Here is a 24204-nt window from a genome sequence, read left to right as displayed (position 1 = left end):
GGGCTGGAGTTTGCCTCTTTAGAATTCTAGTTATTATCTCTGGTTTAGGAGGCAACAGCTCTACCCTCTCTTCTATGTGAAAATGACAGTCATGTGAGACCTCCCCTCTCCTCCTTTTCTAGTCCCTCAGGTTCCTCCTCCCCCAAACACAACATTCTCAGGTGCCTCATTTGTGAGTTGAAATAGTTTCCTGACCCCTGAGTCTCTCAGACACTCCTCTCAAAATGTTCCACCATGATTCTCTCACTATTAAACACAGGGCTGTTGGTTCAACCAATATTCATCGAGGGTCCTATTATGAGTGCTGGGACACCATGCGGTTCTGTCATACTCCCATGTTCCTATTGCAAATTGTGCGCTTCACAAAAAATAAAAATAATATTTTTTATATAGCAAGGCCCCTAGAGGAACTAAATATTTTATCTGGTGCCCAAATGAAGACCTAGCTTGACCTGTTCCAACACTGACTTACTTGTATACATAGCATATACAGACCTACCTCAGATAGTCCTTTATGGGGTAGTTAAGAGTTTTTTTATTATTAAATTTTTAAATCTATTGTGTTAACATGGATTCAAGTGTCTCACTCAATATAACACCCTCAACCCCAAACAACATACCCCCTATATCCCTCTTTTGCTCCCCCTCCCCCTGACTCCTTTCCCCCTCCCTCTGATGTTATGTATATAATTTCACGAATCCCTTCACCTTCTCTGATCCCATTCCCTCATCCCCCTTCCCTCTGACAGCTGTCCCTCTGCTCCCTGTGACCCCACCTCTGCCTCTATATCATTTCTCAGTTCACTTTGTTCATTAGATTCCACATATAAGTGAGATCATATGATATTTGTCTTTCTCTGCCTGGCTTATTTCACTTAGCATAATAATCTCCAGGTCTATCCATGCCATCGCAAAAGGTAAGATTTCTTTCTTTTTCACAGCCATGTAGTATTTCATTGTGTATATGTACCACAGCTTTTTTAGAGTTAAGAGGTTTTAAGGGTAGTTTTGATTACTTGAGATTTTTGCCTTATGCATTGCTATATCTCCTAACTCCTAGCAAGATGCACTGCTATTATAAACTGTGGAGGAGAGAAGACAGTCTCTGGCCCATGCTGCCTATGTTCTAGTGGGGGTTATAGAGTAAACAGGTAAGCATGTAACTATGTGATTAGAAATGAAGACAAGTGCTGTAAAAATAAGGCCAAGAACCCATACATTCTCTGCATTTCCTGGATATTTTGGGAGTGATTACTGACTCTGAACCAAATATGCCTGGAAATTTTTTTCTGCAAGTCCAGTGAATATGTTAACATGAAGGAAAAATAAATGATGATCCAATGACCAAAGACCCAATTTCCTGTAAGATGCCTTTAACAGGAGAGTTATTATTAATAACTTTAGGAAGTAAAGGTGTTTTTAAAGGGTTGGAGAGTTGGTGGACAAATCTTAATTTCCTTCACATGAGTGATGATGATAATTATAGTTTTCATGACAAAACATCTATGAGGTGCTATGCCATGGTACTGGGCGCACTTACAATCTTCACAACTGCCTGAGTAGGTAGGTAGCATCACTCTTATTGTACTAATGAGGAAAGTGAGGCTCAGAGAGGTTAAGTAACTTGCCCAAGGTCACACAGCTAGTAACGTTCAAAGGAGTGCAGCAATTCAAACCCAGCTCAGCCTGAGGTTTTCTACACAAAAGCCACACTGGCAATTGGAGAAAACAGGCCCTAGTCTATGGGTTAGGTCTGTCTATAGGCAACAATTACCACAGGCCGTTAAGGATGGTGCCGCGTGCCCCCAGACCTACCTGGCTGTCCCATTGCTGTATTCACAGGTGGCGTGGATGTGACAGAACTGCATGTAGGGCCCACAGGCTGAGGTCTGCTTGTGGCAGAATCTCCCCGCGGAACCTCCTCTGCACGTGCCGGCGACACAGGCCCCGTCGCTGTCCACCTGGTTATCACACGTTCCGTAAATGCACAGACATTCTGTAAGAGAAGGAAGAAGGACGTTCAGGGCTTGGGGACCAGCTTAGCCTTGGGCACATGTGTCATGGAGGATAAGGACCACCCCCCCTCAGCCCCTACTCACTCCTGTCAGAGCAGAATCTGGGGTCGAGCAGGGGAAGCCCCTGGATGTTATTTCTTAGGGTCTCAAGTGTTTCTCAGTGTGCTCGGGACAGCTCTTGGTGAGGCTGACTGTCCCATCGAGGGTGAGAAAACTGGGACTCAGGGCTGCTTTATATGTATGTATGTGGGGTGTGGTGAGGCCCAGGGAGGGCTGTGATGGCATGAAAGCAGGCAAGGAACCCAATTTTCATTTACCTTGTAGATGAAGAGTTTAATCTGGGAATGTCTTGCCTTTTCGTGAAGGCATTTTGGAATAAGTAGAAATGATTTCTCATGCTGGCATAACCTCTGATGCTAGCTTACATATTCCTTCTTCCTTCTCTGTCACAGCAAACCAATGACAGCAATGGCCCATAGTTGCAAACTGGCCTTGGTCAGGGCATTGGGCCAGCATTTAACCTGCATGATTTCATTAAGAGTCACTAGCCTCAGGAGGTAGGTACTTTTATCATTCCTATTTTCCAGGCCAGAAAACTAAGGCCCAGAGCAGTGAAGCAAATTGCCTAACTGGCTGCTCAGTTCCCAAGTATGGAGTTGAACTTAGGCTTTCAAAGTCCATTTCTATTAATGACCACGTGGAAACACAATCGGTCCATATATCCACTGGCATTTCCACGTGCCTGTTGTCATTTTAAACATCAGCTGCTTATTTTGCTTTTGGTGATAAGTATGTGAAAGTTACAACGTGAGCCAGCTCATCAGACCCTGTGCATATGGGAGTGAATGACTCTCAAAGGCAGGTGACTAGGATTTGGGGACTCGGGATTGGGCAGAAATGAAGATACCTGTGCTTTTGCCCAGAAGGGAGTGATGGGAGAGATATTTGTGTGGGTAGTTGGAGCCAACACTCAGGGAAGAGAAGAGAAACAGAGTAAGGGCGCTGGAAAAGCATGGCAGGATTGAAAACAAAAAAGACTTTTCATAAACTTGTAAGCAAGTCAGGGCTTAATTTGCAAGGAACAAGACCCCAGAAAGGAGGCTCCCCTGCCTAAGATGGTGTGCAGCCCCCCACTCGAGATAGAGGCGTTCGAGCAGGAAGCCCAGTGCCCCTGCCCCGCCTTGGCAGCCTGCCCTGCGAGCCTTGTAAAAATGCCAACCTGAGCAGGCTTTGGAATAAACCCTATTTTTCTTGTCTCAGAAGCCTTATCTGGAAAAAAGGACACTGGACAGGGACCAGCAGCCCTGACTGTCATGCTCTGGCTTCCGGTCCGTCGGAAGAGACGGCGTGACCATCAGAACAAGGAAGAGAGAAGGGTTATGCGTTTTGTAACCAATGAGTGAAGCTGGTAACAGTAATAAGAATGGTTCCATTTATGGTTTGTTTGCCAGGGGCAAACTCTGTGCTGAAGCCCTAAATTATGATCTAAGTTAATCAGTGACCTGTGAAGTGGATACCATTATTATCTTCAGTTTATTGATGGGAAAATTGAGGATCAGGAACAGACATTTTCTAAGATTACAGGGCCAGTAAGTAGCACAGTGGACATTTCACTGCAGTTGGGTTTGACTTCACATTCATCTCTGATCCATTCCCTTTATTCTTGTTACATTCTAGTCTTAGCTTAGAAGTATCTAAAAAGATACATATTATAGACATAAATATACACATAATGTCATTTTAAAGAACATAACACATTTTTAATATTATATAACTGCAGTTTAATCATTGTCTATTATGAAACTTTCTACATTTTCTATAAGCTTCTTGACATTTATGTCACTGAACTGAAAATAGTAACAACGGTAGCAAAAATAACAATAATAACTAGCATATTTGTAGTGTGTACTCTGTGCTAGGCATTGTTTTAAGGTAAGTACTTTCATTTAGAACTTATACTGACCATACAGAGTAGTTAGTATAATTATCCCCATTTTATAGACAAGGAAACTGAGCCCTAGTGAGGTGTAGGAACTTGCCTAAGGTCGCAATTTTGCAAAGGGAGGAGCTGATGGAAACAGACTGTTTGAAAGGCAGGGGGCCAGTGTGCTCCTTGATACAGAACCCACTGTCACTTCAGGCATGGGGTGGGGCAGCTGGAGAAACCTAAGAGGCTGGTTTTGAAAGTGTGGTTCTCGGACCAGCAGTGTTCAGCTGTTCCAGGGAACTGATTGGAAACGCAGATTCCCACATACCACCCCAGGCCTACCGTCTCAGAAACTGTGGCTGGGGCCCACAGTCTGGTATGTGCTACCGCTTCAGGACAAAGTGCCTGAGAAAAGCCCTGTGATGAGGGCACTCACCAAGCAAAGGGGCACAGGGCACCAGGCCTGCACTGGCGGCTTGCTGCAGAGCAGCAGGGATCCTGCCTGAGGCGTAGAGGGGAGCCCTGGAAGTGCCACTTACTTTTGTCACACCGAGGTCCGTATTTCTTGGGATCTGAGCAGAACTGACACCGGGAGCCTTGGAAGCCATCCTGGCAAACGCATGTGCCATTGCCGCCAAGGCCATCTGCACACTGAGAGCAAAGGCAGGCCCCGCGGGCTGTCAGGACAACACCCTTTCGAGTATGTCCTGACTTCTTTGACGTCGATTCAATCTTGCTGGAAATGACTCTTTGTGGAAAGTGGAGTCATGTTGGTATGAAGTAGGAAGCTTCGGTGACAAGCTTAGGATTTAGAACATTAAGGGAAGTCATTCAAGGTGAGGGTGTTACAGTAGTGAACTGGGAACCTCCAAACAATGCTTACGGGACGGTGTGACAAGAGCCTGACCTCCAGAACGAAGCCGGCACCTCTCTCCAGATGCCCACCTGCTGGGACCTGTGACCTCACACTGCACTGTTTCTCCCTTCAGTGGGGACTATGTCTGCCTGCCACCTCCCCAGCCATCTCGTCGTTAGATCTTTTTTTTTTTTTGTATTTTTCTGAAGCTGGAAATGGGGAGAGACAGTCAGACAGACTCCCGCATGTGCCCGACCGGGATCCACCCGGCACGCCCACCAGGGGCGATGCTCTGCCCACCAGGGGGCGATGCTCTGCCCCTCCGGGGCGTTGCTCTGCCGCGACCAGAGCCACTCCAGAGCCTGGGGCAGAGGCCAAGGAGCCATCCTCAGCGCCCGGGGCCATCTTTGCTCCAATGGAGCCTTGGCTGCGGGAGGGGAAGAGAGAGACAGAGAGGAAGGAGGGGGGGAGGTGGAGAAGCAAATGGGCGCTTCTCCTGTGTGCCCTGGCCGAGAATCGAACCCAGGTCCCCCACACGCCAGGCCGACGCTCTACCGCTGAGCCAACCGGCCAGGGCCTCGTCGTTAGAGTTTTAATGATCAGCACACGTCAGGGTTGGGCGCAGGTGCTTCCTGACGACCTGGCTATAGTAATTAATCAGTCCCAGTGTCATCCTTGTCTCCTCCCCTGCGAGGTGTCCCCACTCATGGTTGTACAGTTTTTTTCTTCCCCTTGAAAGAGGCATATTTTAATTTTAAATGTTGATTTCTTATATGCACAGATCTATGCTTTTCCCACATGAATCACAGCTACTTTTATTTTATATTTATTTATTTAACCTTCGTTTGTTTAGCTCTGGCCTCCAAGCTAAATGGCTTAATATCTGACCTTGACATTTCACTAGGTTTTGCAGATAGGTTAATAAAAACCAATCACTGGCCAGATTGGTTGTTTTTTTTTTTTTTTTATTAAGTATCATAAAAATCTTAGTCTTGGAAGGAACCTTAAGGATTCAGCCAACCCTCTATCTCCCCTGGGAGGAAAGCAGGGTCCACAGAGCCTTGTCGAGGTGCCTGGGGTCATGCAGTCAGCAGAAGATCAGCAGGGACTAGAAGTGACATCATGCTACCCAGCCCCCAACCCCTTCCCAGGCAAGATTCCTTCTAATGCAGCAACCTGTTCTTTCAGTAACTGATCTGTTTAATCTCATTTCCTGGGAACAGTGGCTGCCATTGTATCATTTCTTGGTTCAGTGATTTTAAAAATAATTTTTGACTTAAGAAAGGCCAAGCTCAGCATTCATGACAAAGTGTGCACAAAGGACCGTCCTTCTCACCTGTCCATTTCCTGAGCACGGGGTTGAGAAGCCTCCTGGACACTGGTCACAGTTGGGCCCATAGAAGCCCTTGCAGCACTTTGGTATCTGAGAAACAAAATGTGTATTCCCCTTTAAAACCCAAAGCAGAATGCCAGTTTTTCAAAGGAGATCTATGTTTCCTTCTATTATTATCATAAACAGCATTAACTCCCTGCCCCCATTATGAGCTCAACTTTTCTTTCGCAGATGACGTCATGGCTGGTGCTCAGCGATCTGTTTGCCACAGATCTGAGGGCTGAGTGTGGGACCAGCGTGGCTCTGACGCCATGTGAACAAGACAGGTGAAGGCTGGTGCTCATGCGTCTGTGTTCTGTCTAATTAGGAAGGACAACAAATTAAAAAGAAGAAAAAAGAGGAGGTGGAGGAGGCGATGAAGGAAAGATAGAAAAGTGGAAAGAGAGGAAGAGAAAAAAGGGGGAATTTCCAAGTGTGGTCAGCGCTGGGAAAACAGAGTATCCTAATATAGTGGCGGCAGGTGGAGGTAGAGGCGGGGGGGACTGGTGAGGCCACTGTGGATTGGGTGGTGATGGAGGAGGTGACAGTGACATAGAGACTTGACAGATGACAGCCCCAAGGCATTCTGGAAGAGCAGTCTAGGGCTGAGAAGGCCCAGTGGGAGTGAGGGGGAGAGGCAGGCCAGAGAGAGAGGGTGGGTTGTGTTGGGGGGGGCAATGAGAACCTGGGCTTTATCTTAAGAATGAGAGGGCAGGCACCATGAGAGGGGTGGATGCAGGGATGGGGGTGACCTGTTGCTGTGCAAAGAATCAACCTGCCCTTCGATTCCCTTGCAGAAAGACATGGCCAAGACCACATAGGCAACCTGTGATCACAAGGAACCCGGAGCCTAAGTGTGTAGCCTTGGTGCAGCCCAGTGCTGCTGGCTTCTGGGGGCCCTGGGGGCCTGGAGGCAGGCCCCGGCCACACATGCTCCTCACCTTCACAGTGGCGTTGCAGTATTTGGCACAGCCGCTCTTCAGGTTCCCTGTTCTGCCAGTGTAGACACATTTGTGTGTGAAGAGCGCCTGGAAGAGACCCAGTGAGAAAAAGCTTTGCCCTGTGCACTTCCAGGTCCTCGGGCATTCCTCAGCTTCCACAGACACGGGACAGTCTACTGCCATTCCACCATCGGCGTCAGGAAGCCATCAGAACTGAGTCACCTGCATTAGGTACTTCGATTCCTTATTGATTAAATATGGGCCTGGGTTTGCACAGGGCAGGGCACATGGCTCTTTATGCCCCTCTCAGACATTGCTAATCGATCGGGGGACACTTTCCTGTTCATCCTGAATATGGTTTAGCCTCCCTTTGCAATGAAAGCCATCCCTAAGCTCCTCTTCTATAGACATTTTGGAATCAGGAAAGAGTCTATTTCTAATTTTAGAAAGACTCTTCCTCCATCCCCCACCAAATAGCAACAGTTTGGTTTGTCTCCTGGGGATGGAGGCAGATTTAGATGCATCCTTCCATTCTCTAGCCCCAATGCCCGCTCATAGTTTTCTAGAACTATATTGAGAACCTACTAGGGCCGGACACATTACACATAAGAGGTTTTCAATCTTCAATTCTATGTAGATATTTTTCATCTCTTTTATAGTAGATGAGGAAGGTGAGGCTCAGACAGGTTATCATTTTTCTAAGGAATACGACTAGTAAGTGGCAGTTCCAGAGAATGGGACCCGCCTTATCACCTACTAACTTTAGGATATCACAGGCAAGTTGGGTAGTCTCTGTGGGCCTCAGCTGCCTAATCCATGAAATGGGACAATAGTGGTGATCTCAAGTTTTGTCAGAAGCATTAGTCCCTGGCTTAGATTTTATGTCAGATAAATGTTGATGTTGAGCTTATGCTCCTTCATCTAAGGCCCTTGCTCAAGAAGAAAGCACTGAGAACTTCATGGACTATAAATCCTAAAATCTTAGATGTGCTCACTGAGGGAGGACTATTCATTCCTCTGGCTGGATCTCAAGATAATTAACCATATACAGATCCTGGGAGCCTTGGAGGGCCAGCTTCGAGGCTCCTTTGGCTCCAACTCCAGCGTCTCATCTCTCGCTGTCTTCCTCCCCCTTCTCTGGGCTGAGACAATGTGGGATCGTGGTTCTGCCCCTATCAGTGGAGTGACCTTGTGCAAAGCCTGTTTGTTATATTTCTTTGTCGTCATGTCCTGATGACACAATGGCTGTGAACGCAATATACCCACCTCATGGGTTGGCTGCATAAAGCTTTATTTAGAACAATGTCTGGCACCCAGCAGTTGCTGTGACACTGGCCAACCCAATTTCCTCTTTCCCCCTCCTTTTTCATAGTCCATGGTTGACAGCATTCCGAAGGACTAGGAGGTTATGGTTTCATCAAGCAAAATAAATATCCGAATACCTGTACCTATTTAATTATGATGTTTTGCTTTATTAAATGCTCCACAATAGGATTGCATTAAAGAGAGCTTATCCCCTTCCTTAGCGATTTATTCTAGAGTTGAATAAAACTTCTGGTTGGAAGTTCTTTCTCAGGGTAAACTTAGAGGCCAAAATTTCTATCATCAACTTTACCTTAGGACACTTTGTTTTTGCCTCCTTTAGAGGATATGGAATATGAATTACTATTTGTACAACTGTCTGTTTTCCTTTTAGAGTAGAGCTCTCAAGACAAAAACAAAACAAACTATCTTAGTCGTCGTTTTGCCCCAGCACCAGTGCTGTGATCCTCCACAGACATGTATAGAGTTCAATCCAACTTGAAAAGGTTTTGATGGTTCTAGTATCATTTTCTTGGTATTTCTCTCTAGAATAACATTTGGGAAGAGCAGATATGAATAGAGGGGTGGTGGATCACGCCATTCCAAAGTATGCCACTTTGGTGTAAGGATTGTTTTCAGCTAAAGGTACCTGAAAAACAGCAGATGCAAAAGGGACGCTCTGATCTCTTTTTATCTTTCTGAAAACAGGAGGTAAAACTCCTGTGTGAAAGATCTGTCCCTGTACCAGGAGAAGAGAAGTATTTTGTCACCATGGGCAGGGAGGTGAAGCTAAGAACTGTCTGTACACATCGACTTTGTTAAAATAACTGATCTTCCGTCAGCCTCCCATACATTTTAGTTGCTGTCCCAAAACTGCCATTCTCTGTTCAACCTACTACCTACTGTAGTTGATTGGGTTTTGCCACTTGTCTGGGTCCTCATTCTGTGGCGGCTCCCATGTGGGTGTAAAAATCTGTGTGCTTCTGTCCTGTTAATCTAGTTTATGGCAGTTTAAAGCTGAGCCCGGTCAGAGACTGTAGGAGGGTAGAGGCAAGGTTTTGCCTCCCCAACACAATTGTTGGGTTTTATTTAAGAGGGAAAAGTAGAGAAGGAATGAACTTTTACTGAATGGCTACTTGATCTAGGCATTGTACTTGGGTTTTTAATTTGTGCTAATCCCGTTGTGGTTATTATTATTACTCACAGATGAATAAAATTAGAGTAAAAAGTTTAAGCAACTTACTTTGAGTTAATGAGCAAGGAATCAAACACAGATATGAAGGTTGTTTTCCCACCATCCCCAGGGGTAGGCTAAGAGCTAATTTTTTTATTGCCCCAGTTGGAATGAACTCTTTTAAGAGGGAGGTAGGAAGGATGGGAAACCACATCAGTGGGGTTGCTTGGGTGATGTGTACTTTTGTGAAGCTGTCACACTCACTGTGGGCTCAGAGTTGGCAGGACATTTGCTCCAATATACCAGGAAACAGCTCACACAAGTGCCCTGGAAGAAGAGACAGCAGATCAGCACAAGTGCCCTGTAGGAGGGAGTAGGGGACCGCCCTGTCTGGCCTCATGCTTCCTTTCTGTGAAGGTGGGTTCTACTGGAGTAACATTCCTGGCCTCTCTCCCACCCACTACTGACTCCTCCCCAGAGAAAAGGGGTAAAGACAATACCGGAGGGCGTGGGGAGGAGGAACTAACTGAGCCTGCTCAGCCCCTTCCTCTCCCTCTTTTAGGGTCAGACAGAGCAACTCTCTGCCATGCAGAGAGGCACCCGGCCCTCAGGGAACATTGTGGTTGTCCACCTGTGCCAAGGGTGAGGTATTAGGATAAAGTCCTTGCTCTCCAATTAGCTTAGCAGTAATGAGGCCAAACACTGGAGCTTTTCCTTCCAGTCTCCTGGGCTTCCTGCTCCAGGGGTTCTGAATTCAAGAGCAAGGGCAGGGGTATGAGCCTCCAGATCTCTCCTCCTCTGACCTTCTCTACTGGGCTCTGTGCTCCAGCAGGTAGACAGTGAAGGATGGTCTCTTGGGCTTCCTTGCTCGCTTCTGATTGGTCTTGGCCAATGGAAGGCACCAGCAGGATATTGATGGGTAGAAGGAGAGCAAGGTCAAGGTATTTCTTCTCTGCTCTCTGTGTACTTAGGCACCATCCCTACAGCTCCTGATAGCTTCACTTCTTCCACTCTTCCCATTCACACTGGGTTCAGATGACTCTACTCCTGTTCTTGCCCCTGTCATGACTCAAGCCTAGGGTGGTAATGATTTCCTGACATCACCTACCCTGGATACTTTGCTTGCTTCCTTAGTCCTGCCTATCTCTCTGTAATAGCTTCTTCATGAAAGTCTCTCTATTTGAACCGTCGGGATAAATTCTGTTACCTGCATGAACCCTAGACCCTTACAGTACAGAGTGTTATTTATTAAACCTCTAACATTAAAAAAAACATGCTCTCAAATCCAAGTGTACATGGCCAAAGGCAGCTATGAGTTCAGCCTGGTGAAAACTGAGACTTCTAAAAGGTGCCAACAGCTTCTATTCTTTGCTAGTCCTAAATACTTTCCAGAGAATGCATTTGTGCTTTTAATAGATAATCAAAACCACACTAAACCAGGCAGAGCAGAGGAATTTGACTCTAAACCCAGAGGAAACAGTAGGAGACTCTTTTCCCCCTTTCTAACCAAAATTCTTTGGGTTGCGGTTCAGAGCCACATCTTGATTCTGTTCTTTGGGGAGATGGAGAACAAACTTTTAAACAGCCTAGAATTAGGCAACCTTGAACTTAGGACTGCCCTTGTGCCTCCATAGACTTCCTTCCCTGAGCTTGAATGGCAGCTGCTCAGGGTGGAGGAGCTTTGAGGGTATGTAATTATTGATTCCTATTGACTCTTTTCTGAAGAGGACCTATTTTCCTAATATTCTTTTCTTTGGATGAGGAGATGAAACTATTTTCATTTTCCCTGTTCTGATCTTCATCCTGGCCTATGCTGGGTGATACACCTGCCAATATTTATTTGAAGGATTGAACCAAACATATAAAGCACTTCCGGGGACAAGCTGGGAGAGTGACCCAGTTTCTGCCTCTCTGAAAAGTGGTGCTCAGACCTGAGCCAAAATTGCCACAGGGGGGTGACGGAGGACGATCTCTTTTTGGGTGATGGGTATGCAACAGAACTAAATGACAAGATAACCTGGAAATGTTTTCTTTGAATATATGTACCCTGATTTATTGATGTCACCCCATTAAAATAAAAATTTATTTATAAAAAACAAACAAACAAAAAAACCTGCCACAGGGGATGTGACTGCCACGTGGTACTACCGCCATCACAGTAGCCTAAAACGTATCAGACTCATTACACTAATTAAGACAGCTGCAATCAAAGCAGTCAGCCACAATCCTGTGCCAGCTACTCCACTGGGTATTCCCAGCCTTCTTGACAACAAGTGGGATCAATAAAATAAAATCGATAAAAAGAGGCCATTATTCCTTGTTCAATGCCCATGTTCCAAGGCTATTGTGGAGACAATTAGTAAAGTATTATTGAAGTGTCCTGAAAACAAACAAACAAACCCAGACCTATTATGGCTGTGTCTTTGGGGTTGTGGTTTAACAGCAATGTTAAAATTTGGGATGCTCTGATTAAAACCAGTGGAGTCAAAAAGTTGCTATGGAAACAGGAAAGGCCTTTAGAAGGTACACAAACTCATGGGCAAACAGATAAGTTTGATATTTGAAAAGAAGTACAGAAAGATAGTTGATTGGCTAGGCCAGAGCCTCTGCCTGAGAAGAACTTCTATTTTAAATCTCTCTGAAAGTCCCTGGAAGTGCAATGGGTTGAATAGTGTTTCCCATCCCCAAATTTATGTTCCTGCAAATCTCAGAATGTGACCTTATTGGGAAATTGAGTTTTCACAAATGTAATGAGCTAAGATGAGGTATACTGGATAAGGGTGGGCTCTTCATCTAATGACTTGTGACCTTATAAGAAGAGAAGGGGACACACAGTGACACAGACAGGGAAGAAGGCCATGCAAAGATGGAGGCAGAGATAGAAGTAATGTAGTTATGAGCCGAGGGACACCGAGGATCCCGGGGGCACCAGAAGCTGGAAGAGGCAAGGAAGAGCTTCCTCCCTTCCCACCCAAACCTTCAGAGGAAGCACGGCCCTGATAATACTTTGATTTCAGACTTCTGGCCCTTAGAGCTGTGAGAGAATACATCTCTGTTGCTCTCAGCCACCTAGTTCATGGTCATTTGTTATGGCAGCCCGAGAAAACTAATACACCCAGGCAGCATCTATCACTGTGGAAATCTCCCCAAAGGAAACTTAGTTCTGCCTATTCATGAAGACAGGAACCCCTCTGGGCTGAGGCTCCTTGGAATTGTGAGAGCTGGGAATGTTATCAGCCTTGTGGGGCTGTTTAGATCCTCACTGACTTTCCTAGTTTTCTTACCAGTTTTATCTCTCTCTTTGTTTCATCACATCGGTGGGGCAGGATTGGGATGATGGAGGGAGGAATTAGAACTCCAGTCAGTGTGTAAATTCGACCATTTTTGGCAGTGACCTCAAGTTCTTCCATTGCCACATCATTTGCCAGAATCTGTCCCTAGAAAGAAGCAATGACATCTTTCATTCTGTCCTGCACACCCCCTGGTGGTCCCCTGGCAGGTCTGAATGGTGGCGACCTTACTGGATACCTTCTCTTCACTTCACCTTTCAGTGAGTGGAAGACTGCTATTAGCAGGGCTTAGTTGACAGGGAAAGATGAATCTGGTACATGAATTCTTGCCTGATGCCAGGCAAGGATGTCCTTGCAGGTCCCAGAAGGGGGAAGAGGTATCACTATTCCAGCTCTACAATGTATTGCTATGACACGTTGGGCAAATTAGTTTACCTCTCTGTGGTGATCCATTCATTCAGATACATTTATTGACCTTGTGATATATCAGTGAACAAAACCAGACATGTTCCTGTTTATGTTGTAGGGAAGGGGACAGAAAATGAAGACATTAGTGAGGAATTCTGATCTCTAGTTTTCCCCCAAATGCACTCCATCCGTGGTGCTAACGGCAACTCATCTTTGTGGTTCGCTTGGGTCACAAGCTCGAGAGTCATCCTTGGCTTACCCTCTCTTCATTCCCTTGCCAATGCATCAGCAGATTTTGTTAAGTCTATCTTCAAAATACCTCCAGAATTCAACTGCTTCTTACCGTGCTCCTGCTACCACCCTCATCTGAGTCGCGTTATTCTTCTCTTGGTTATTGCAATTGACTCCTAACCAGTTTTCCAAAATGCATATCTGATCGCGTCATTTTACTGCTCAAAATCCTCATCTCATTCAAAGTGGGAGCCCGTGTCCTTACCTTGAGTTCTTAGGCCCTGTGTGCCCTAACCCTACTTCTCCTTCCCATTCCTGCTGCCTTTACCCTCTTTCCAACCTCTCTTCTGCCCTTTCTGATCTAGCCACACTGACCTCGCTGCTCCTCACTCAGGTTGGGCATGCTCCCTGCATTGCGCTTTCGCACTTATACTGCCCTTCTTTCTGGAATGCTCTTTCCCGAATAGTCACACTGCTTCTCTCTTCATTTCCTCCAGGTCTTTCTCATTTGTTTCCTTCTCTGCAAGGATTTCTGGGACATTTTATCTAAATGTAAGCCCCATCCCTTCTCTCTATTCCGCTTCCTAGCTTTGCTAGTTTTCATCTTAGCATTTACTATTCTCTAATGTGTGACATATTTCACTTAGGTGTTTCTTGCATATCCTCATATTTACCAGAATGAAGGGTCCACACAACCAAAGACTCTTGTCTGATCATTGGTCTACCTTCAGGACCCAAAATAGTGTCTGGCACATAGTAGGCACTCAATAGATATTTGTTGAAAGGTTGAGTCGCCATCATCATCACCATCAACAATGAATCAACCAGAGACAAAAATCTCTGCACTGCCAGGCTTTGGCAGGTATTACAGCCCCAGGGAGTTGGCTGAATAATGCTGCCTTATTTGAATTTTTAAAATTAGTCACGTGTCTCCCACCTCAGGGCCTGGCACATGTGCTCTGCTGCCTGAAGCTCTCTTCTCCTCCTCTCTGCTCAAGTTCTCCCGACTCATCTTTTGAATGTTGGCCAAAGCCTCACCTCCTCACTAAGGACCTCTGGACCCCTAGACTTGCTCAGACTTCTCCTGTCACATGCTCTCATAGTCCTCTTAACTTCCACTTGGTGGCACTTATTGCAATTGTAATTAAATAATTAGCTGGTTGCTGCTTATTGTTTCATGTCTCTTTTCCTTGTTGGGATGGAAGACTGCCTCTTTCACTGCTTTATCCTTGGCATCCAGTACACACATATAGCTGCTCAGCAGGTCTGTGCTGAAAAGGCAATGAATGAATGAAATAATCATAAAGATTGTAAGCCTGTGAGTTAGCATAGAGGTAGGACAACGTGAAGAATGATCGTAAGAAGAGCAAAAATGCATGTAAGTCATGATGCTGGTGGTAGAACGTTCACTTACATTACTGGTTGTGTTAAATTGTATGATCTGGTTGGCCATGCTCCTAATGTGAAGGGTTGAAATGATGGTGGCCACTTCAAGCTGCAGTGAGAACAGAGAGAGAGGGATGGTTAGGGCAACACACAGAGCCCTGATGTCACAAAGTCCTCCCTGGAAAAAAAATAGCCAGCGAGTTTATGAATAAATAATGGAACCTTTGATGTCATGCGCTTAATGGGGCTTTGAAGTGTTTTTTGATAGCAGGTTCATTATTCCCGATTAAGGGTGTGCTCAGAACTATAGAAAAAGGACAATTGTCACATATTTTCTAGCATCAAAATATGACCATTTAAAACTAGGTCAGATATCTTGAAAGTGGAAGGGGGGAACAGGAAAAGTGGGACCAACCTGGGTAAATGGGATAACGTGGTATCTGACAAGTTCCAGAAGCTTCCAAGATCCCTGTAGAGGGATTAAAACACTTCGTTAGTCGATGAACAAATACAGCATTTCCCAGCCCCCTCTTTTGGGAACCTCTTCAAAAAGGCTTTGGACACTTAGTCAAGAAAAACAACTGACCCTTAATCTACTGGGAAGTCCAGGGTGAGAAAAATCCCACCCCCGAAATAGCTAACATTTGTCAAACTCCTACTCTGGCAGGGGTGATTCTGAAAACGTTATGTGTACATTTCATTAATTCTCCCATAGCCCTGAGAGGGAGCCCTGAGTCCACACAATGGACTCATTCTATGTGTGCTAACACTGAGTTTTAAAGGCATGTTCAAGGTCACAACACTAATTTAGGATATAAGCCTAAGGATTAGCCCGAGCTCTCAGTCACTGATCCATGACCTCTCTGGATGTCCAAGGCTACCTTCTCGATTTTCTAAGACAGCCTTTGTTTATGATTCTGTTTCACTCTCGCCATAACCACGTACTGGTTATTGGTGAATATACAGCCCTTATGTGGATTATCTGGTCAGGGCACTTTCCCTTTTGAGCTCCCATGGTACATGGACATTTCTCTTGCAGAGCCTTAGCCAAGATTGCTCATGTTTCAGAAAATGGAATAAGAGTGGAGAAAATAGAAGGTCTGGGGACTATAAACAGGATGAGAAGTCTCTGTAAAGGTGTCCTGGAGAGAGCGTACAGAGTTGAGGAACATGGGGACTGCTCTCTTTGGGTGAAGGAGGTGTTGACATTGGTGGGGGTTCATTGCAGAATGTCGCAGTCTCCCAGCTGAGAGTGACAGCTTCATAGCTCTTGAATTCTGCTTCTCAAGTGGCACAGCCATCGTCACTAGGTAAACGATCACAAATCAAGATCTTAGTAATGCCCAGGAGGCTGGCCATTCTAGGAACATGTTCCAACAGTGTGATGTGAAGTCCCAGATCAAAAGAAAACCCTGCTGAGTCTGAGTTCCATTCACCCAGGCTCCTCTCTGCATTTGGCCTTGGTCCCAATGCCAGGGAAGTCACCTGTAAGTAGAGTGACCACATATCCTGGTTTGTCTGGAACAATTTGATTTACACTTATTGTCCTATCACCCAATCACTCCCCAAATTGTCCTAGTATAAATGATAAACTATATGGCTACCACATCAATAAGACAATAGCGTTATATGAAGTGCACAAAAAGAGTATTGAATTGACCACCATCTGCAGTACTGGTTCTGTTACTGTGTGACCTTGTGCAAATCACTTAGCCTCTGGGTTTTAATGTTACCTTCACTCAACTTTATGGTACCCATAAGTGAGGCTTGCAGGCAGAAGCAATGCTATTACCAGTTTGGATGCTCAGTGGCATAAGGGGTGAGAAAACGTGAGGAGTACTGGAAAAATTTCAGAACAAACTGGACTGCACACTCCCAGAAGGGAGGAACTGGGTCTATCTAGTTTATTAATCACTGTGTCCCCAGTCAGCACAGTATGGAGCACATGGCAGACACTGCATACACAGTTATGTCAATAAATTAAAAAGAGGAGGGGAGGGGGCCCTGTGAAGAGCACTGAGCTGAACCTTAGGATCCTGAATTCTAATCCTGGTTCTGCTTCTGTGTGACCTTGAGCAAGGCACTTAGCTCCTCTAGTCTCAGCTTCACCTGCATACTAAAGAGACTGGTATAGACTCCTTCCAGCCTGCTAATTCTATATGGAGGACTTTATCAACTGGGTAATCTGCTTCTAAAGCCTCAAGAATTACTCCGTGTTGGATCTTTCTTTTTCTTTTTTCTTTTCTTTCTTTCTTTCTTTTTTTTTTCATTTTTCCGAAGCTGGAAACAGGGAGGCAGTCAGACAGACTCAAGCATGCGCCCAACCGGGATCCACCTGGCATGCCCACCAGGGGACGAGTCTCTGCCCCTCTGGGGCGTCACTCTGTTGTATCAGAGCCATTCTAGCACCTGAGGCAGAGGCCACAGAGCCATCCTCAGCACCCGGGCAAACTTTGCTCCAATGGAGCCTTGGCTGCAGGAGGGGAAGAGAGAGACAGAGAGGAAGGAGAGGGGGAGGAGGGGTGGAAAAGCAGATGGGCGCTTCTCCTGTGTGCCCTGGCCGGGAATCGAACCTGGGACTCCCACACACCAGGCCAACACTCTACCACTGAGCCAACCATCCAGGGCCTGTGTTGGGTCTTTCTTATGAGAACAGAAGAATGTAAGGGACAGAGGCATTGGTCAGCATAACTCCACCCCGGTGTGTGCCTGCTGCCTTATCTGGCTGGGGGCCACCATGCAGCTAGAATTCAGTCTGGCATGGCTCACATGGACAGGATGTGCTTCCAGGTGCTGTTGTGGAGGAGCCTTTTGTTGAGGTGTATCCTTTCCCTTATGAGGACATTCACTTCCCCCAGCTGTGTTAGGTGACAACAGCTACAACAGTAGCAACAAAATCAAACTTTCTGGTGCCAGAAACAGAAAGAAAGAGTTTTTTACCCAATTGTATGAACTTGAACTCTGCAAATCCAAATCCCTTTGCCCCATTTAATTTTCAAGGTATTTGAGAATTGGCGAGAGACAGTCTTTGCCCTTTGCTTTTATTTCTGTCTGGTTCAGTGATGACGTCATAAGCTGGAACTTATCGTCAGTAGCTGTGGTCTCTGTGAGAATGGGATGATTATAAGACTGAAATTTTCTTTCAGAGAGAAATAGAAAGATACACTGAAAAGGAAACAGGCACCCCGCATGAGAATTAGAAGCCACGCTTCCAATGAGATCGGTTTATTTTCCATTTTATTGGTTTAGTTGATGGAAATTTCACTGTCTCTGGCTGAGGTTCTTCTCAGAAGATACAATCAGAGGATGCTATTAAGATGGATGGAGACAGAAGAGCTTCCCATAGGTTGAGAAATTTTAACTCACATAGGCTCTGTACCTAAGAGGCAGAAATGGTCATTCTATCTTCACCTAGAAACTAGAGTGGAAAATCAGTTTATGAGTCGAGACAAAGTGATTTGAAGTTTTATATTCCTGGCAGGAAGAAAAATGCTACCTTTGAAAGAAAAGAGATTGAGAACCAGGAGCAGTGGTATGTTAGTAAATCATTTTTATGGGCAAAAATAATCCATGATTTATAGCGTTGGCCAATTACTATAGTGTAAATTACCACGGAATGATTGAGCACTACCAGTGTGATCTCGTGAATGGTGCTGGAAGGAGATTCATACAATCCACTCTCCAGAGCCTGAGGGGGCAGCTCCAGACCTCCACTGGAAGGAATTATGAGAGAGGAGAAAGAGAAGGGCTTTCTGAGCAAAGGTGCTTAACAGAAAAGAGGAGAGGTTGGGTTTTTTTCTTTCTATTCCAGTTAAAAGGTTTTGTTTTAATTTTAAGTGTACCCGATTAGGTATCTGAGAACTCCTTTCTTCTTCTTCTTTTTTTTAATTTTTATTGTCTTTTTCTGAAGTTGGAAATGGGGAGGCAGTCAAACAGACTCCTGCATGTGCCCGACCAGGATCCACCCCGGCATGTCCACCAGGGGATGATGCTCCACCCATCTGGGCCGTTGCCCTGTTGCAACCAGAGCCATTCTAGCACCTGAGGCAGAGGCCATAGAGCCATCCTCAGTGCCCGGGCCAACTCTGCTCCAATGGAGCTTTGGCTGTGGGAGGGGAAGAGAGAGACAGAGAGAAAGGAGAGGGGGAGGGGTGGAGAAGCAGATGGGTGCTTCTCCTGTGTGCCCTGGCCAGGAATTGAATCCGGGACCCCTGCATGCCAGGCCAACACTCTGTCACTGAGCCAACCGGCCAGGGCTATTTTTTAAAAACTTGTATCAGAAGCTCATGCACTCAGAGAGGCCATATAATTTTCAGGTTTAAAATTATCTCCCAGGGCAGCAAATTACTTTTTCAGCTTTAAAATTAGGTATAGGGAGAGACAAGATGGCGCTGGAGTAGGCGAACGTACCAACATCTACCTCCCAGAACCAAAGTGGATTACAAACTAATTTTAAGAACTATCATCTGGAAAAACCAACTTTGGACTAAACTAAGAGGACTCTTCAACCAAGGGACACTGAAGAAGCCACACCGAGACGGGTAGGAAACGCGGAGAGGGCTGCCCAGCTCCCTGGAGCGAACAGCAGCAGGGAGAGACTTGCGTGGCGGGAAATGAGTTTAGCAGAGGGGGAAGGGTTCTGAGGCCCCGGAACAAAGCCCCAACCTGCAGCCTTAGGGCCCAGAAGAGGCGTAAGGACAGTATTTAGCTGGAAACAAGTCAGGATACTGTTTGTGAGAAAGAGTCTAATTTCTCAGACCCAGGATCCTTCTTAAAGGGATCGCGCAGAACATCTCTCTCACAACCACTCACCTGGGGCTCCTGGAGATGGGGAGAGAGGAGAGGACCAGAGTAACAGGAAGAGAGTGTAATCTAGGAGGCACAGGGAGAAACATTTTGGGAGATAGCCACCCTAACCCCTGGGAGGAGTCACTCCCCAAAGCTGAAGTGAATATTTCCCCCGGAAACAGCAATACCAGCAAAGGGAAGCAGGAGAGCAGCCAAACAAGCTCCCCTGTGGCACTCAGAGCAGAGTTGCATAGAAGGAGGGAGCTTTTGGGTCTACAGTAGTGAGTCTTAGGGTCTGAGCTGCAACACCCCCGCCCACGCAGCTGAGGGCTCGCTGGAGGGCAGGCAGCAGCGGGAGACAAAAGCGTGGTTCTGCTGGCAGGGGCAGAAGCCAGCTGGCCACCACTGGGCTAAGGTGTGAGCTCAATCTTGCCCGGCTGGGGAGAAGGGGGCATGCAAAAGTGGTCAAGCTCAGCTGCCGGCAGCCTGTAATCCAGCCTGCAGGAGAAGGGCAGGAACCCCAGAAAGGGTGGAGACCAGCCCCTGAGCAAGGGCACAGGAGCATAGCCTTGCCCCGCCCATGCAACCCAGGCTTGCGGTCTGACTTGGTAGCCGGCTCCTTCCGCGAGGGTGGAGCCAAAAGCCCAGAAGAGGTGGAGTTCTGCTACTGAGCTGAGCTTGGGCATGCAGTCCTGCCCGGTGGTAGAGCCAAGGCTAGCAGCCGTTCCTCGAGTGGGCTCCTCCTGTAAGGGCAGGGTGAAAGCCCGGAAACAGGCGGACACCTGCAACTGAGCAAAGGTGCTCGCCAGTACACTCAGGACCGAGCATAACATCACACACAGGGCCGGGGCAAAGGCCAAGGCCACCAACCCTTGTGCACCCGAATGCGTGATCACAGCCACTCCCGTGAAGAGAAAATGCAGAGGCAGAGAAATACAACACAAATAAACCAAGAGAAATCCCCAGAAAAGGACGTAAGTGAATCATATATAACCAAATTACCAGATGCAGAGTTTAAAATAACAATCGTTAGGATGCTCAAAGATATTAGAACAACCATAGACGGCCATTACGAAAACCTAAATAAAAAGATAACAAATAAAAAAGGACATTGAAATAATAAAAAAGAATCAGTCAGAAATGACAAATACAATATCTGAAATAAAGAATACAATGGAAGGAATTAAAAGCAGGATGGATGAAGCAGAGAATCAAATCAGCGAGTTAGAGGACACAATAAATAAAGGCACGGAAACAGAGCAGAAAAAAGAAAAGAGACTCAAAAAGTCTGAGGAAACTCTAAGAGAGCTCTGTGACAACATGTAGAGAAATAACATCCGCATCATAGGGGTTCCTGAAGAAGAAGAGAAAGAACAAGGGATAGAGACTTTGTTCAAACATATCATAGCGGAAAACTTCCCCCAATTAAGGCAGGAAAACATTTCACATGTTTAGGAAGCACAGAGAACTCCATTAAGGAGAAACCCAAAGAAACCAACACCAAGACACACCATAATTAAAATACCAAAGCTAAATGATAAAGAGAAAATATTAAAAGCTGCTAGAGAAAAAAAGACTATCACCTACAAAGGAGTCCCCATAAGGATGACTTCTGACTTCTCAACAGAAACACTTGAGGCCAGAAGGAAATGGCAAGAAATATTCAAAGTAATGCAGAACAAGAACCTACAACCAAGACTACTTTATCTAGCAAGGCTATCCTTTAAAATTGAAGGAGAAATAAAAAGCTTTACAGACAAAAAAAATCTCAAGGAATTCACTGCAACCAAACCAAGGCTGCAAGATATGCTAAAGAACCTGTTGTAAACAGATCAAAGGAAAAAAAGAATATAGCAAAAGAGGAATACAGTTTTAAAGAAAAAAAATGGCAATAAACAATTACATATCAGTAATAACCTTAAATGTTAATGGATTAAATGATCCGATCAAGAGACATAGGGTAGCTGCATGGATAAGAAAACAGGACCCATACATTTGCTGTCTACAAGAGACACACCTTAAATCAAAAGATGCACACAGACTGAGGATAAAAGGATGGAAAAAAATATTTCATGCAAATGGAAATGAAAAAAAAGCTGGGGTAACAATACTTATATCAGACAAAATGGACTTTAAAACAAAGACCATAGTTAGAGATAAAGAAGGTCACTACATAATGATAAAGGGAGCAATCCAAAAGGAAGATATAACCATTATAAATATCTACGCACCTAATATAGGAGCACCTAAATATATAAAGCAGACTTTGATGAACTTAAAGGACGAGATCAACAGCAATACTATAATAGTAGGGGATTTCAATACTCCATTAACATCATTAGATAGATCCTCAAGAAAAAAAATTAACAAAGAAACAGCAGACTTAAAGGACATATTAGATAAACTCGATTTAATAGATATCTTCAGAACCTTTCACCCTAAAACAGCAGAATATACATTCTTTTCAAGTGCTCATGGTACATTCTCTATAATAGATCACATGTTAGGGCACAAAAGCAGTCTCAACAAATTTAAGAAGATTGAAATCATATCAAGCACGTTCTCTGATCACAATGGCATTAAACTAGAAATCAAATCACAATAGAAAAACTGAAAAACATTTAAACACTTGGAAACTAAATAGCATGTTATTGAATAATGAATGGGTTAACACTGAGATCAAAGAAGAAATTAAAAAATTCCTAGAAACAAACGATAATGAGCATACATGAACTCAAAATTTATGGGACACAGCAAAAGCAGTCCTGAGAGGGAAGTTTATAGCATTACAGGCATACCTCAAGAAGCTAGAAAAAGCTCAAATAAACAACTTAACCCTGCATCTAAAAGAACTAGAAAAAGAACAGCAAGTAAAGCCCAGAGGTAGTAGAAGGAAGGAAATAATAAAGATCAGAGCAGAAATAAATGACATAGAGGCTAAAGAAACAATACAGAGGATCAATAAAAGCAGAAGTTGGTTCTTTGAAAAGGTAAACAAGATCGATGAACCTTTAACGAGACTCACCAAGAAAAAAAGAGAGAGGACTCAAATAAATAAAATTAGAAATGAGAGTGGAGAAATAACAACTGACACAACAGAAATATAAAATATTGTAAGAAAATACTATGAAGAACTGTATGCCAAAAAACTAGACAACCTAGATGAATGGACAAATTCCTTGAATCATATAATCTTCCAAAAATCAATCTGGAAGAATCAGAAAACCTAAACAGACCAATTACAACAAATGAGATTGAAACAGCTATCAAAAAACTCCCAGAAAAGAAAAGTCCTGGGCCTGATGGCTTCACAAGTGAATTCTACCAAATATTCAAAGAAGAACTAACTCCTATCCTTCTCAAGCTATTTCAAAAAATTCAAGAGGAAGGAAGACTTCAAAACTCCTTTTATGAGGCGAGCATAATTCTGATTCCAAAACCAGGCAAAGACAACACAAAGAAAGAAAATTATAGGCCAATATCCCTGATGAATTTAGATGCAAAAATCCTCAACAAAATATTAGCAAACCGGATCCAGCAATATATGAAAAAAATCATACACCATGATCAAGTGGGATTATTCTTGGGAGGCAAGGCTGGTACAATATTCGCAAATCAATCAATGTGATTCATCACATAAACAAAAGAAAGGAGAAAAACCACATGATAATTTCAATAGATGCAGAAAAAGCATTTGATAAAGTCCAGCACCGATTCATGATCAAAACTCTCAGCAAAGTGGGAATACAGGGAACATACCTCAACATGATAAAGGCCATCTATGACAAACCCACAGCCAACATCATACTCAATGGGCAAAAATTAAAAGCAATCCCCTTAAGATCAGGAACAAGGCAGGGGTGCCCCCTTTCACCACTCTTATTCAACATAGTTCTGGAAGTCCTAGCCACAGCAATCAGACAAGAAAAAGAAATAAAAGGCATCCAAATTGGAAAAGAAGAAGTAAAACTATCATTATTTGCAGATGATATGATATTGTATATAGAAAACCCTAAAGTCTCAGTCAAAAAACTACTAGACCTGATAAATGAATTTGGCAAGGTGGCAGGATATAAAGTCAATACTCAGAAATCAGAGGCATTTTTATACACTAATAATGAACTGTTAGAAAGAGAAATTAAGGAATCAATCCTCTTTATCATTGCAACCAAAAAAATAAAGTACCTAGGAATAATTCTAACCAAGGAGATTAAAGACTTGTACTCAGAAAATTATAAAACATTGATAAAAGAAATCAGGGAAGATATGAATAAGTGGAGGCATATACCGTGCTCATGGTTAGGAAGAATAAACATCATTAAAATGTCTATATTACCCAAAGCAATTTATAAATTCAATGCAATACCAATTAAAATACCAATGACTTACTTCAAAGATATAGAACACATATTCCAAAAATTTATATGGAACCAAAAAGAGAACACGAATAGCCTCAGCAATCTTGAAAAGGAAAAATAAAGCAGGAGGGATCACACTTCCAGATATCAAGTTAT

At 44.5% G+C, this 24204-nt stretch overlaps 1 protein-coding gene across 2 annotated transcripts in view; it reads right to left on the bottom strand.

Moving 5' to 3' along the window:
* Nucleotides 1–24204, bottom strand: part of STAB2 (stabilin 2) — a 165526-nt gene that overhangs the window by 94613 nt on the left and 46709 nt on the right. For both annotated transcript variants that reach the window (XR_010729508.1, XM_066263061.1), the window contains exons 16-23: nucleotides 15318–15371; nucleotides 14931–15011; nucleotides 12872–13024; nucleotides 9852–9914; nucleotides 7112–7198; nucleotides 6135–6221; nucleotides 4482–4593; nucleotides 1816–1996 (exon numbers count right to left, since the gene is read on the bottom strand). Coding sequence is in view for 1 of the 2 variants with exons in the window: in XM_066263061.1 (XP_066119158.1) it covers nucleotides 1816–1996; nucleotides 4482–4593; nucleotides 6135–6221; nucleotides 7112–7198; nucleotides 9852–9914; nucleotides 12872–13024; nucleotides 14931–15011; nucleotides 15318–15371 (818 nt within the window). In the remaining variant the exon portion in view is untranslated. The remainder of the gene's footprint in view (nucleotides 1–1815; nucleotides 1997–4481; nucleotides 4594–6134; nucleotides 6222–7111; nucleotides 7199–9851; nucleotides 9915–12871; nucleotides 13025–14930; nucleotides 15012–15317; nucleotides 15372–24204) is intronic.

Source organism: Saccopteryx bilineata, chromosome 1 (assembly GCF_036850765.1).
Source record: "Saccopteryx bilineata isolate mSacBil1 chromosome 1, mSacBil1_pri_phased_curated, whole genome shotgun sequence".
In the NCBI taxonomy this organism is placed as follows: Eukaryota; Metazoa; Chordata; class Mammalia; order Chiroptera; family Emballonuridae; genus Saccopteryx; species Saccopteryx bilineata.
Note: the sequence above shows the minus strand (reverse complement) of the source record. Positions and strands in the feature narration are given on the sequence as shown.